Source organism: Phoxinus phoxinus (genome assembly GCF_949152265.1).
Source record: "Phoxinus phoxinus genome assembly, chromosome: 19".
Classification (NCBI taxonomy): domain Eukaryota; kingdom Metazoa; phylum Chordata; class Actinopteri; order Cypriniformes; family Leuciscidae; genus Phoxinus; species Phoxinus phoxinus.
The window spans coordinates 9,519,758-9,533,903 of record NC_136894.1 but is presented as its reverse complement, the minus strand read 5'-3'; the positions used below and the strand labels follow the sequence as shown (position 1 = coordinate 9,533,903).

The 14,146-nt window shown below is 37.4% G+C and overlaps 1 protein-coding gene across 1 annotated transcript in view; it reads right to left on the bottom strand.

Moving 5' to 3' along the window:
* Nucleotides 1-1,352: 1,352 nt before the first annotated feature.
* Nucleotides 1,353-14,146, bottom strand: part of necab1 (N-terminal EF-hand calcium binding protein 1) — a 34,005-nt gene continuing 21,211 nt past the window's right edge. The window contains exons 7-13 of the mRNA XM_079591940.1: nt 8,302-8,423; nt 7,726-7,802; nt 7,079-7,132; nt 5,174-5,286; nt 2,156-2,233; nt 1,922-2,013; nt 1,353-1,836 (exon numbers count right to left, since the gene is read on the bottom strand). Coding sequence (XP_079448066.1) covers nt 1,808-1,836; nt 1,922-2,013; nt 2,156-2,233; nt 5,174-5,286; nt 7,079-7,132; nt 7,726-7,802; nt 8,302-8,423 — 565 coding nt within the window. The 3' untranslated portion in view covers nt 1,353-1,807. The remainder of the gene's footprint in view (nt 1,837-1,921; nt 2,014-2,155; nt 2,234-5,173; nt 5,287-7,078; nt 7,133-7,725; nt 7,803-8,301; nt 8,424-14,146) is intronic.

Here is a 14,146-nt window from a genome sequence, read left to right as displayed (position 1 = left end):
TAACAGGCACATGACATAATTCAGTGTAAACCCAACAGCACATGGTCTCTCAAAGGTCAGGCTGTCATTTTATAGAGTGAACATGTTCTCAAAACAGACGCAAGTCACTTCAAACATGCACTGATTGGACTTCTTCCTTTCTGGTCAATCATATTTCAGCCCAAAAAATAATAAATAATACATTTACAAGAACAAGAAACTTGTTTTAAGATGACATTGTCATTCTTTTTAGGACAATTCCCTTCATATTCTTCTCAATTCCCTTCAACAGTACTGAGGCTGATTCCATCACCATTATTTAATGAAAATTAAAATAAATTTTGACAGTGTATGAATACTTAACCATTTAAATAGTATTTTTTCTACACTAAAGTTATAAGAATGTGATTAACTGGATTGCAAATAATGTCTGCTTTTCATTCTATAATTGTCACATTTAGTTAAATTATAATAATATATTTATTTATGCTATTATAGTTTTTGTTAATATTTTGTTAGACTTAATGTTTTCTGTTTTAATTTAAATTTTAGTCAAAGTTCTAGTAATTTTGATGGTTGTTTTTGTCTCTTTTTTTTTAAATATCTGTTTATATATTTTTTTTAATTAAGTTTTAGTATTTGGTTTATTTTAGTACTTCAACAAACTAAATGAAAATGACTAATGTTGCTTTGGCTATTTTTATATTGTATTTTATTTTAGCTGTTTATGTCAAGTAATGATTTTTTATGGTTTTAGTTTTCAATAATAACCTTGGTTTGGGGTGAAAAAAATCTGGTATGCTAAATTTAATATAAACCTGAAAATAAAGTGCGAAAATTGTGAAAATAATAACAACACGATTAGTAGTACGTCAAAGGTAATATTAAGGAATTGGCCATTTCTAGACCACTAAAATATGCAAATTTGACCATGTGAACTCCTTTAAACAAAAGGTCAGATTTTCAGTTCAGTTTTTTGCCTTATCGTTATGCTGACTATATTATATGATATATTTTAAGAAAAAATATATATATTTTAAGTGTTTTGAATAGGGGTCTCGACTATTTGACCACATAGTATATTGTTTTTTGTTAAATTTTGCTTGTAAATGTAAAAATGACCAATTTTGGAGCACAAGATCGTGAAATCCTGAGCCTTTCCGTCCACTGGGTGGCAGTGTTGATTCTTGAGAGATGGATGCAGTGAGTCATAAAAGGACTCGATGAGTCATCTGGCTCTGGGAAATAGTCTAGCACATCAGTGCTCTCTCTCAGTGGAGCAAAAAGAGCTTTCATACGCAGTCGCCATCTCTCCATACGATTACATGTAGAAAAATCCCAAGCACTATTAAATAAAATACAAACCAGTACATCAGCTTAGAAACTTTATTAACCACTTGATACTACCTTCACTTGGCAAAACTTAAGACGGAAATTGTGGTTGGTCACATTGATTTCATATTTTTATTCAAAGCTGACGAACTACATAAGAAACGTCCGTGTCGGGGACTCTGATGTGTTCGGGAACAGTGACATCACTACGTGAGGAGACGGACAGACTGACAGCACACATCACTGTAGTGTCACAGATGAACACAGCTTATGCAACTCTGATGGGATTGGAGTGCTATCATAAATACAAAGATCTCATTGCTTTATTTGTTATTATCTACAGTTTACAGTATACTACTCATATAGAGCTAATAATGTAACAACATAAAGCAAGTGCTAGTCACTATGACTATACAGCAAATATGAATGCAAGTGCTCACTTCCTGATGACAGTCTTGGCTTGTGAGGTTCTCATTATGTCTGGTGTCGACAAATCTTAGTTGTTGTTGAGGACCCACCATGACGCTGTAGAAAGAAAAAAAACTTTATTATATTATATTTTATTATATTATATTATATCATATTAAGAGATAATTTGTATGCAATTCACCTGGAACCAGCATTGTCGTCATCATTTCTGGCGTCTCTAAGAAATCCACATTGCCTCTCTGAAAGGTTTTACTGTAATTGGTTTGCAGATGACTATAAATAGAAAACAAAAACGCTTTTCAGGCAGTTATATTACAAGTTGAATTTTTTTTTTTACTATTGATTGCATTAAGGAATTTTTAGGATTGTATTATGAAAAGTGGTTTGAATCAGTGAAAATGAGAGAGTGACTTACTTCTTCCACACGTTGCTTTGCTCCCAGAACTCGTACAGTATGAAGCGGGATTCATTGGCAAGCCGCTGAACTGCAACGCTGCCAAGAGAGCAGAGCCAGTGTAGGATTACAATCACTGGTCATTTCATAAACTTCTACTGTTTTTGAAAAATGGTTAAAGTGTACTGCCGAATGTACTGACAAGCATTTATGTATTTTTAATAGGGCTGTAAATGATCGCGATTAATCGCATCCAAAATAAAAGTTTGTGTTTACATAATATATGTGTGTGTATTGTGTATAATTATTTTGTATATATAAATACACACACATGCATGTATATATTTGAGAAATATTTACATTTATATACTGCATATATATTTTTATATAATTTATATTATATATAAATAGAACTATTTTATATATAAATAACACCATTTCTGTGAGCTTAGGGGGTGTACCGTTCATATACTAACTAGGCTACCACCATTTTACATGCTATCAGTTATTTTATTTTTTTCATGTTATAATTATAAACCTAATAAACTGTGACAGTTGAGTGTGGCGACGGCAGCTTTCCCGCGAGTGGGCGTGGTTTCAGCGCAGCCGGCGGACACGCCCCCAGCGTTTGAGAGCAGAGACCACTGTTCATTTTTTCAAGATTTTGATAGCTTATTTTATGTACCTGCCGGCATTTTTTATCATTCAAATTTGGCTGGGTGGCTAATAACACATTTTTCTGTGATATGACAAACTCAGAACACATACTTAATTTTGACTTTACAGGGACTTTAAATATATACATGCATGTGTGTGTATTTATATATACAAAATAATTATACACAATACATAAACATATATTATGTAAACACAAACTTTTGTTTGATGCGATTAGTCGCGATTAATCGTTTACAGCCCTAATTTTTTATATGTCAATTATCTTGGTATGTTGTGTGTTTAAATATGTTTGTCATTACACATTTGTGATAAGAAAGTTGCAATTTAGTACATTTAAAATATATAACTTTAAATGTAATATTGAATAACATACTGCAATACAAATTACAATCAAGTACTTTACATGTGCTTTAGTATGTTAGTCAATACATCAAAATAAGTGTACTTTAAAGCAAGACAAAGATCATTCAAACATAATGATTTAAAAGTTTTAGGTAAAATTTTTACTTTATTTCAAAGCGCACTTTAAGTGTATTAATAGTGTACTCTCTTTAATTACACTTAAATGGCATTTTATTTCAAAATACATTTCCAAGTTTTTAAATTCACTATTAAGATTTGAAGGTCACTACAAGTGCAAAAATAAAAAAATAACATTTGATACTTTCATGTTTTTTGAACTTGACAAACCTAGCCCACATTCCCTTTCGAATGGAAAATAGCAGCTTGAACATTCTACAAAACATCTCATTTTCTGTTCCACAGAAGGAAAAAGTTCATACGGGTTTATAAAAAACGAGGGTGATTAAATGATGACAGAATTATAATTTTTGGATGAACCGTTCCCTTCATTAAAAATAATGAGAATATTGGTAAGTCATCAAATCCTTCATTCAATGTTCTTGGCGTGAAAGGTTGTCAGTGAGTCGTTTGAACAGACGAGCTTGAAGCAAGTCAATTATCTAATAAGCTAAAGTAGAACACTTCATCCAAGCCATTCCCAATGTTAATTAGCCAATTAGAAAAAAAAACTCATGAATAAACCTGACAAGGGGTTCACTTATTTTTGGAGAATGTTCCAGAGAAATCTACTGCTACCTGACGTGATCACTGACATTTAGTTAAAAGTCAAACCTGGACTGAGGGCTTATAAACACACGGCCACATGCTCGCAGCAAGCTGCAATTCATTCACGGACCACAAGCTTGCTGATGTTACGCAGGCTATGACACGTGAGAAACTGGATGTTGTAGCTTAAATATTTCAATTGGATTTTAATGGAAATAAATACATAGTTTAGTCATGAAACTCTTCCGCACAGCAAATTGGTTCTCCTAAATCCAGCTGCGTGACTATTCAATCTTTTTGTTCAATGTAACCTCTTTATTTCAATCCCGAACTGGTTTAACTATAGGTGCAGCGTGCCATAGGAATTTCCAAGCCCCCCTCCTTCCCCAGCACCACCTGCCTAGATCTGATTCTCCCTACTGTCCTTGCAGCAGCAATTATCCTATTCCCTAAATTTATGTGCATGTTACGGCAACAGCAGCGTAGAAGATCTAGTTCACCGAAACAAAGCCTATGTACATTTTATTCTTATCCATAAAATGTTGTTTAAGGGAACACACCAACTATTTGGGAACTATATTCTCAGAAGGCGAAGCACTGCTACTTGGGCGGAGTGATTAGCGCAACACTCTGAGCGAACTCTCTGCTCCTCACCACGGGGCTTCTCAGGCGCTGCGAGCAAATCACTCCGCAGAAGTAGCAGTGCTTCGCCTTCTGAAAATATAGTTCCCAGTATGTATACGGTTAGAAGATGGCTGTGTCTCATGTGACCTTGTTATTTGTACACGCTGTGACTATACAAATCACAACATGTAAATAGGAAAATGTTGCCGTTATTTTGTCACTTATTGGGAGCAGTTTGCTAGCTGGAGCCGTTTACCTCCAGTCTTTGTGCTAAGCTAGGCTAGCGGTGGGTGCGTCAGACAGAGTTACGGCACGCACGGAGATGAAAAGGGTATGTATGGACTTATCTAACTCTGGGGGATACGATGAATAAGCTAAAGTCACAAAACTTGTGTTCGCGTGTTCCTTTAAGTCTATTCTGAAAGTTGTCATGATTGAATTACAGGTATCACGGTTTTCCTAGAAACCCATCATGGAGAACACAACTAGATCCACAGTTCTCCACAAACCCAGAAACTGAAATAACGGATTCATCGAATTTAAACACATGGATATAAATACCAATTGCTTGATTTGCCTAATTTGAAGAACTGGCCTAGACTGACTCACAAAGAAAGCCGTATAAATGCAACAGACATTAACCCAGATGCAGTGGCAGTGTGTACTCACTGGAGGCAGCCGGTCTGGGCGCTGGCACTCTCAGTGTACTGCCTGAGAGCCAAACGAAACTCCTCCACGTCCTCCTCCAGCACGGACAGCTGCCTCTGCACGATCAGGATGTGCTGGGAGGAAGGTCATCAGAGAACAGCGGTCAGAAAAGATGCCTCATATAGGATTCAGACCATGGGATATTTATAAAAGTGTGCGAAACTGCTCCTGGATCAGTTTTCTCTTGCAGTACATGAAACCCTGATTTAAGATGTTATTCTGACTGATTATTTATGAAATATTCCCTTTCAAACACAAAAAATTAGTCCAAAAAGACAAGATAAGAGGGTTGAGAAGCACTGCAGGAGAAATATTATAAAATTATTATTAAAAATATCAGTAAGGATGGTAAGATTTGCATTGTTTTTGAAAGAAGTCGCTTATGCTCACTAAGGCTGCATTTATTGGATTAAAAACACAATAAAAATAGTTATACAGTGAAATATTATTGCAATTGAAAATAACTGTTTTCTGTTTTAATATATTTTAAAATGTTTTCAATGGAATTCCTGTGATAGCAAAGCTGGATTTTCAGCATCATTACTCCAGCCTTCAGTGTGTCACATGATCCTTCAGAAATCATTCCAATATGCTGATTTGCTGCTCAAGAAACATTTATTATTATTGTTAGCAATGTTGAAAATAGTTTGTTTTTGTGGGAATCATGATTTACATGGCTTTCTAAGTCACAGACAAGAGATCAACGATATTCCAAAATTAGGGGGTCCAAAAACTGGAGGATCAAACAAGCGGGAAGGCTAACATGTTCACCGATGGTGCTGTGACTCATTGAGCGTCAGGTAAAGCCATGAAGTCGTGCTGCTGCTTTTTATAAAATAGGTTGTTGACAGGTGGCTGAAGGGAACAGTAAGTGAGAGTTCGCACCCTGTAGCAAACAGTGACCTCTTCACTGGCTCTGTGCTTTTGCTATTGCCATTTCCCATCTTTCACAAACTATCTTTATACACAGAAATAGGGAAATAAACTATTCCCATAATTATCTGCAACAAATTAATGTTATGTCAAGTACGAAGTGTGTCCTTTATAAGTATCCTCAAATCAAGGAGGTCTTTGAACATATGAACATAAAAAACAGCTGAAGTAAGACTTGAATGCTAAATGAGCATGAACAAAGCGATGAAATGATACGGATGCATTAGCAATGCTGAAATTGTTATTCCATGCATACAGTTTGTGCTAGTGAATGTCAGTCTGGCAAATAACAAATTAATGAGAGGCTATTTAACTTTAACCATGAAATAGAGTTTCATAGATATTAGAGAAATAAATGATTTCTCATTTGGGTGTATTAGAACGTGACTACATAACAAATGCAATGATTCAGACTTGAAATATCGCTCATTATAAACCGACTGCTTGAAATCCCAGAAAGATCACCCATTTGCTTGTGAAAAGGATGTCTGCGAGTTGCTCTTAAGAGTCATGTTATAGGATGGGAGTGTTATTTTAAAAAAGAAACTACGCACTTGTGTGTAATTTCATGCTTCAGCATGTCCAATATAATGTTGTATTGTGCCTCTATCGGCACCCGCGCATTACTGTGTTTACAGCTCGTCTCCACAGGGGTCCGGGTGCCACTCTTTCACAAACACAGAATCACAGACACACAAACCACCTATTTAATGTCTGACAACAACATCTTGTGAGCCTGAGAGAAAAGCTCTCTGAAAAACACTGCGCAAAAAAAGATGGCAGAGCCAAATGAGAGAGGAAGAGTGATAGACAGAGAAAAGCAATAACTTGGAACTAGTTTTCACTGTTTCCTAGACGACAGGTGTCTGTGGTCACCGTGTGAATGGTTTTCAGGGAATATGGTAATAGATAGGGTGATCATAAATTACTTACTGATTTGGTGGTGCTCTCCAACACCTCTTCTTCCACAGGCTCCAAACGCAGTTCCTATGAATTTACAAACAAGCTAGTTTTTGAATCTCATGACGACATGCTAAGATGAAATTTCACCTCAAAGTCAAAAGAAATTGCATGACAAGGAAATTTCCCCCCCAAATTCTTGTCACTGTAATGCAACAAAATCTCACACTCATCAAAGTAATGTGGCATAATCTAATTCTCATTACTAATAATGCAAAAAAAGCTGTTTTCAATGCAAAACAAAATAATCTTTTTATTACCATAGTACATGGGTAGTTCTTTATTATTATTGTAATTTGTTCTTTTGCGATTCCCATTATTCTCAATGGTTAGATTTTCATTACTGTAATGCAATAATCTTTGTTTTATTTAAATCAGCATAAATTAAAAAAAGTAAATACTACCAAGATGTACACTTTGCAATGTAAATGATAGGCTATGTGTGCGTGTGTGTGTGTGTGTGTGTGCGTGCGTGCATGCGTTTATTAATGCTTTCTCTTGCATTTTGGGTGAAATAGTTGTGGGATTTGTGAGATTTAGCCTCAATAGAAGAATTAAGAAGAGTGATGACAGATAGAGATTTAGCACAATAATGAGAGATCATATGTGTAGCCTGTTGCCTTTTTCTCGAGACGGTCGATCAGCTTTTGCAGTCTGTTGATCTGAGTTATCCACTGGTTGTCCTCTTCATACAGACCTGCAGAAACACACATTTCATCACACAAATACAGCTCTCTTTCTCTCTTGCTTTTTTTCACTCCCATATGTCTCTAGGAGGCATTTGCTCTGACTGAATATAATTGAATTGGAATCAAATGAACTTATTTCAACTTATTGGAATCAAATATCTACTTATTAATTTTTTTGCATGAGGAATGAGCACAATTAAAGATGCTTTTCACCTGATATATACTATTCTAAATTGTGTATTTGATATGTCAAAATTAAAAGCCCTACCAAATAAATTGGAAAAAAGGAGAGAAAAACCCATAAAATATCCATATTACTATAATAATTTGGTTCCCTTTAAAAGGTAGACTATAATCTATATTCTTTCTCTTGGGTCTCACCGATAGTTTTTCCTCACACTCCCTCCTACCTAAACTTCCTTCCAGATCTGCTCTCAGCTGGATGCCCTTCGGGTGTGCGTATGTGCCCTTTTCTTCCTCCAGAGCACTGATGCTGAGAATAATCACCTGAATTGACAAGGTTCAGAAGTGGGTTGTTTGGAGACAAGCTGTTATTCCTTTGAAGTCTTCGATTAGATCTCCTTCCTGACCACTGAATGGGCAGAACCTCTGGCTTCACGGGCCCCTTTCTGTGATCGAGACGGCACACACAGACACACGTGCAAAAGCAAACACAAACACACAGTGAATATGTGTAACATGTTTTTTTTTTCTCACTCGCTCGTATCATTATCAGCTTCTGATTATTCTGCCCAGGGCATGGGATGTCAAAAATAATTATAACATTAGTGTCACATATGGCCAACCATCACGATCTCACGGGAAAACATATTTACCTCCCTAAACATACCCGTCTCTGGGGTGTATGCAGATCGTATTAAAACATACGAATTAGCCACCAATTCAGTAAAATGGTTACAAATTGCCATAAGATTGTGTTGGGCCGACTGATAAATATACTTTGGGATTTTAACCCCTCTGAAATAATCATTTTGAACATGCAGCGGGACTTAGTCTCAGGAGGGAATTTTGTGTGGGGGGACGAGGTTCTAATATAAAATCTGAACAGAAACTGCTACTTTAACAGATCCCATAACAGAAACGTTGACATAGATAAAGCTGTGTGTATGTACATAAAATGATTCAGGTCAACTGCTAACTTCCCCTCATGCTTTGTTTAACATCGTCACCTAAGTACTGTGACAACACCTCTAAAGACCACTGAATGCCTATAGAAATAGCTAGACTGGATGACTGCAGCTTCAAACAGCATGTTCCAAATAAAGAATCTGCTAAAGAGTGAGATTCCTGGTCTTCACTTGAGATATTTTCAACAGTTTTGGTGCCATGACCCGGATATAACTTCCCACTTAACATCGCTTGACTGTTCCTCTATGCAAAGAGAAGGGAAATTTTTTCTTTAGATACAAAATTTTCTTACCAAACTTTTCGCTAAACAGTTCTTTGGGGAACCAAACATGGTTCTATTATTGCATTGTGGCGAAAGTTTTCTTTTGGAACCATTATTTTTAAGAGTGTTTTGAACTATTGTCTATTTACCCAACTTTAGGAAACAGAACAAGTTAAAGGCGCCTGTAACTATTTGAAGTTAGAAGACTGGAAGATTAGGCTAATCTTAATGTTAACTAACATTAGATACAGAATGGACATAAGGCCCGTTCACACAAAGGTCGATAACTATCCACAGCTATAACGAAAACGGAACAGAGAAACAATATAGTTGAAATCACTTTCAGAACGATTTTATCCAGCTGATGAATGATAAAAATGACAGCCAATCAGAATCCATCCTGCTGTAATGAGCTTGAGTATTTAAAGTGACAGACAAGCACGTGCGTAGAATAAACAATGATAATGTCCGCTGGTGTGGGCGCTAATATAGTTATCTTTATAGTTAAATCGTATTGCTTACTTCCCACGTCTGAAAATAACATGGATACGGCGAACCAGCAAACCACACTGCAAAAAAATAGGTTTAATATGCTGAACATATATTCAAGTCTCCTGGTCTTCACTTGAGTTTCCAGCAAACCCCAGGTGTCAACGTAACATATCCTGTAGATTTTTTTTTTATCTTCATACCCTAATGAGGGGAAATAAGGAAAAACTATCTATTGCTTGTAGTATATGTTAATTGATTGTAGTATACAGTATGTATGTATTTATCTATTGTTTGAAGTATATGTAATATGTTCACATATTTTAAAGAAAATGAGAGTGTAAAACTCCCCATCATATGCTAGGGTTTGGTAGTTAGCGGGGTGTTATGCGGTTCACCAAGAATATTGTGAAGGATTTTTAATGAGTCCAAAGATGGTTTTTACATCCCTCATTAATAGTAAATCTATGGGATTATTTGACCTGGTTTATTGTCCATAATAGCACACCTGCCTTAAGCAAATTGCATGATTTGAAGTATCATTCATGTCCATAATATAAATACATAGTTACATGCCTAAATATATGCTTAGTGTTATGGGTTCCTTGAAATCCCAAACCCATCAGCAATAATAATAGTGATTCTTCCCTTGAAAAATTGTGTTGTAACCGTACATTATAGGGCTTTTTGCTGCAGTAAAAGCTAACATGCCTATGCTAATATCATTCATACATTGCATCTAATTGAATTGCATTAGCAAAACAGTGTATTCATATGCAAATGATGCTTCAACGTTTTCATCCATCATCAAACCGCAGTTCTTAAACATTACGACACTGATGCCTCTTTGATTGCGCAAGACCTTTCTGCCTTGCTCCTCATGCTACCAATTAAAATGAACAAAATAAGTCAGTGTGATTCTTCCGTGCTTTCTTCCAGAACAGGAAAGGGTTGCTTTGTAGATGGTTTACGCCAGTAGTATTTTCAGGATTCTATCCATCCATCCATCCATCCATCCATCAAATATAGCCATAAGTGGAATGAGCAGTCAAAATTAACCCATATGGATGATACAAGACTTAATCTGGTTAGAGTTTATTTTGCAGTAATGACCACCTGATTGTACATTACCCCATACTTTATGATAAAGTAATCATGGCATATGTTTTGTAACTGAATACCATTGTACTACTTGGTTGTGAGAGTGAAAAATGATAATACAAAATTAATTATATCAGCTGTTCAGCAGTTCTCAGCAGGAGAGAAATGCTGTGCCTATTTTAACTCTGAGACAATGAAATAAATAGAGGCAGGCAGGTGTCAAAATTAAAGCTCGGTTGGTTGCTCATTATCCCTAAAGACACTGTTGCACAACGCACATCCTGAGGGAAGCTTACCCTCCGTGGTTAAAAATGGCTCACAACTGCATCAGCACACCAAAATCAGCAGCAAATCTGCTAGAGCCACACAGGTGAAATTCAGCTAGAGCCACACGGTGATTAAACTCAGCTGGAGTCACATCCACAGACCTGCATGAACCAACTGACAAATGCAAGGAATCGTTCTCTAGAGATCAGTCACCTCCTATAAAGGGTAAAGTTTAATTCCTATAAATTCCTATAAAACTATAAAGATCATAATTCCTATAAAAATCCTATAAAGTATATTCACACGGGCAGTTTAGTTCAGAACAGGGCACGGTTCGCATGAAAAATCGCTAATGTGAACACTGTCATGCGGACCCGGGTGCGCACTGGGGTACCGAACCCGAGACTACCTGGAGGAGGTCCGAGTTCGTGGAAGCAACACGGACTCGGGTGCGCACTTGGTCAGGAAGTAAAGTTATCTGCGCAAGCATTTTAGCTGATTATGATGTATTTAGTTAAATAAAACATGTAAGGGATGATAGTGTTGATGATTTACCTAGAATACGAGCGAGAGTGAGCCTGCAGTGTATTCGCGCATAGCGCGTGGAACCAGGGCAACAAATGGAAATCCACTGTCTCCTCAAAAGAGTCTGTTTGCAAGCAACAGAAGGCCTGAGTGTGTTGTTCACTCAGCTGCGCATAATAACACCGAATTAATAAAAAACACAATATATTGATCCACGTTCTGTTCCCCATTCACACGGATCCGCAAAAACGACTAAAACCGCTGTATTTTGCTGCCAGGCCATTAGATGGCGATGAAACACGACTGAACATGTAACACGCATGTGCATGACGTCATCGTCTTCAGAGATTCACGTTTTTGTTGTTTACACGGAGACCGTTTTCAAAAACTTGCACTTTGAAACCCGTTTTCAAAAGTTTGCGTTTTCAGGCACCCAAAAACGCCATTGTCGTGTAACAATGTAACCGCAAATAAAGTTTTCCGTTTTTAGTTGAAAACAGTGTCGTGTAAACAGCCCCTTAAACAAAAAAGTTCTTTATTGGCATCTATGAATCCATGGAGAACCTTTTACATCCATGGAACATTTCCAATGCGCACAAGGTTCTTTATAGTGGAAAAGGATTCTCAGGATTAATAAAAAGCTCTAAGAAAAAAAAAATGTTTTTTTAAGGAACTGTTCACTAAAATTCTCTTTGGGGAACCAAAATGGTTCTTCTCTAAGGCAATGCTTTGAACACCCCCTTTTGGAAATTGTATTTTTAAGAGTGTAAATGAAAATTATGCCCTGTGAAAAACAAAACAAGCAGCACTGCTGCTTCCTAATAGCTGGTAATGGTCTTCTTTGCACACAGAATGCAGCACAGCGCTGCTGTGAATGAGGCGAGTGCTCCTGTGAGGTCTGGATTCAGATTTGAGCTCATCTCCCTCGTTTCATCCCTGTGTGCGGTGCTGCTCCTCAGAGAGCCTGACTCGACGCTTCACACAGAATAGAGAATGGACCACTCTATTTCAATTTGTTCTGGCCACTAGCCAATTTCAGCACATCTAACGCAGTGGGAATCAATCCCTCCTGACCAGCACACAATGAGAAGCCTTTAGGCTCAAAATGTGTAAACACTTCATACAAAACACCAATGTTATGAAACTCAACACTGTCAACTGTGACACAAAAGCATGGTGACATAAGAGGTTACACATGTGCTCTGTCCTTGGAAAATTATGAAGCCCCTTAAAGGGATAGTATACTCAAAAAATCATCATTTATCATATCATATCATACCTGCATGACTTTCTTTCATCCATGGAATATAAAAGGAGAATCCCGACTTCTTTTTTCTCCGTATAATGAAAGTAAATGATGATCACAGACTGCTATTTCCTTATGAAAGTGGAGTGTGCCTATGTGTACTGAATGTGCACTTGTATTGTACTTCAAATATTAAAAGTGTATTTTAAAAAAAACTGCACTTAAGTGTAATTAAAGTACACTTTTTAAAAGTGCACGTTGTAATAATGTCACATTAACCGTTTTACCTTAAAGTACTTTTTAAATCATGATGTTTTAATAATATTTTGTCATGCTATAAAAAAGAACACTTATTTTGATGTGTTCACTAATGTACTAAAGAACATGTAAGTTTCAATACAAATGACATTAGTAAGGTATATGTTTTAGTTTACCATAAATGTGTGTCAGTACACTTTAACCATGTTTAAGCCATCAGGCAAGTGTTATTTAAATAAACTCCTGATGCACTTGCAAACTTTCCAATGCCTTGTTTTATGAGTACAGAACGTCTCGGTTACGGATGTAACCCTCGTTCCCTGAGTAGGGAACGGAGACGTTACGTCGAAATGACGACGAATGGGGGTTCGCTTAGAAGCCTATCCTCTTCGAATATTAATAAAACGAGCCAATGGCAAGCAAATGCCATGGGTCTGCTGAATTTGCATAGCGTAACTCCGCCCCACAGTGTGGGTATATAAGGAAGTGAGCCGGCAACATGCAGATATGTTTCTTCGCTGAAGGAGCCAAGCTGAACTCAGGCTGTTCCAGCGGTACAGCGGAAGTGGCAGGAAGACGTAACGTCTCCGTTCCCTACTCAGGGAACGAGGGTTACATCCGTAACCGAGACGTTCCCTTTCGTAGTCACTTCGAGTTACGTCGAAATGACGACGAATGGGGTTCCCAGTCCAATCACGCCACCTCGGCTGTCTTCCAGTGCCCTGCGTAAGTCTGAGCTCCCTGTCGTGAGACTAGCACGGACGAAGGACTCCTACTTAACACAGGAATACCAAGGTACACTGGGAAGCATATCACAGTGGAAATATGCAATCAGTGCCCGCCCGAAGGGGGGGGACTTAAGAAAACACATATGACCCGAAGGGGGGTGCATACGGATAACACTGGGGTGTCCAGCCCGTAGGGTGGAGTATTTCAACCCCAGGGGTGGCAGACTGGCTTGCCAAGGGAAAGACACATGCTCGAAGGAGGCTTACAGTGGAAATACACACGTGGGGGTCGCCCAGCGGGGGAACCATGCACATGGTGGCACCTAG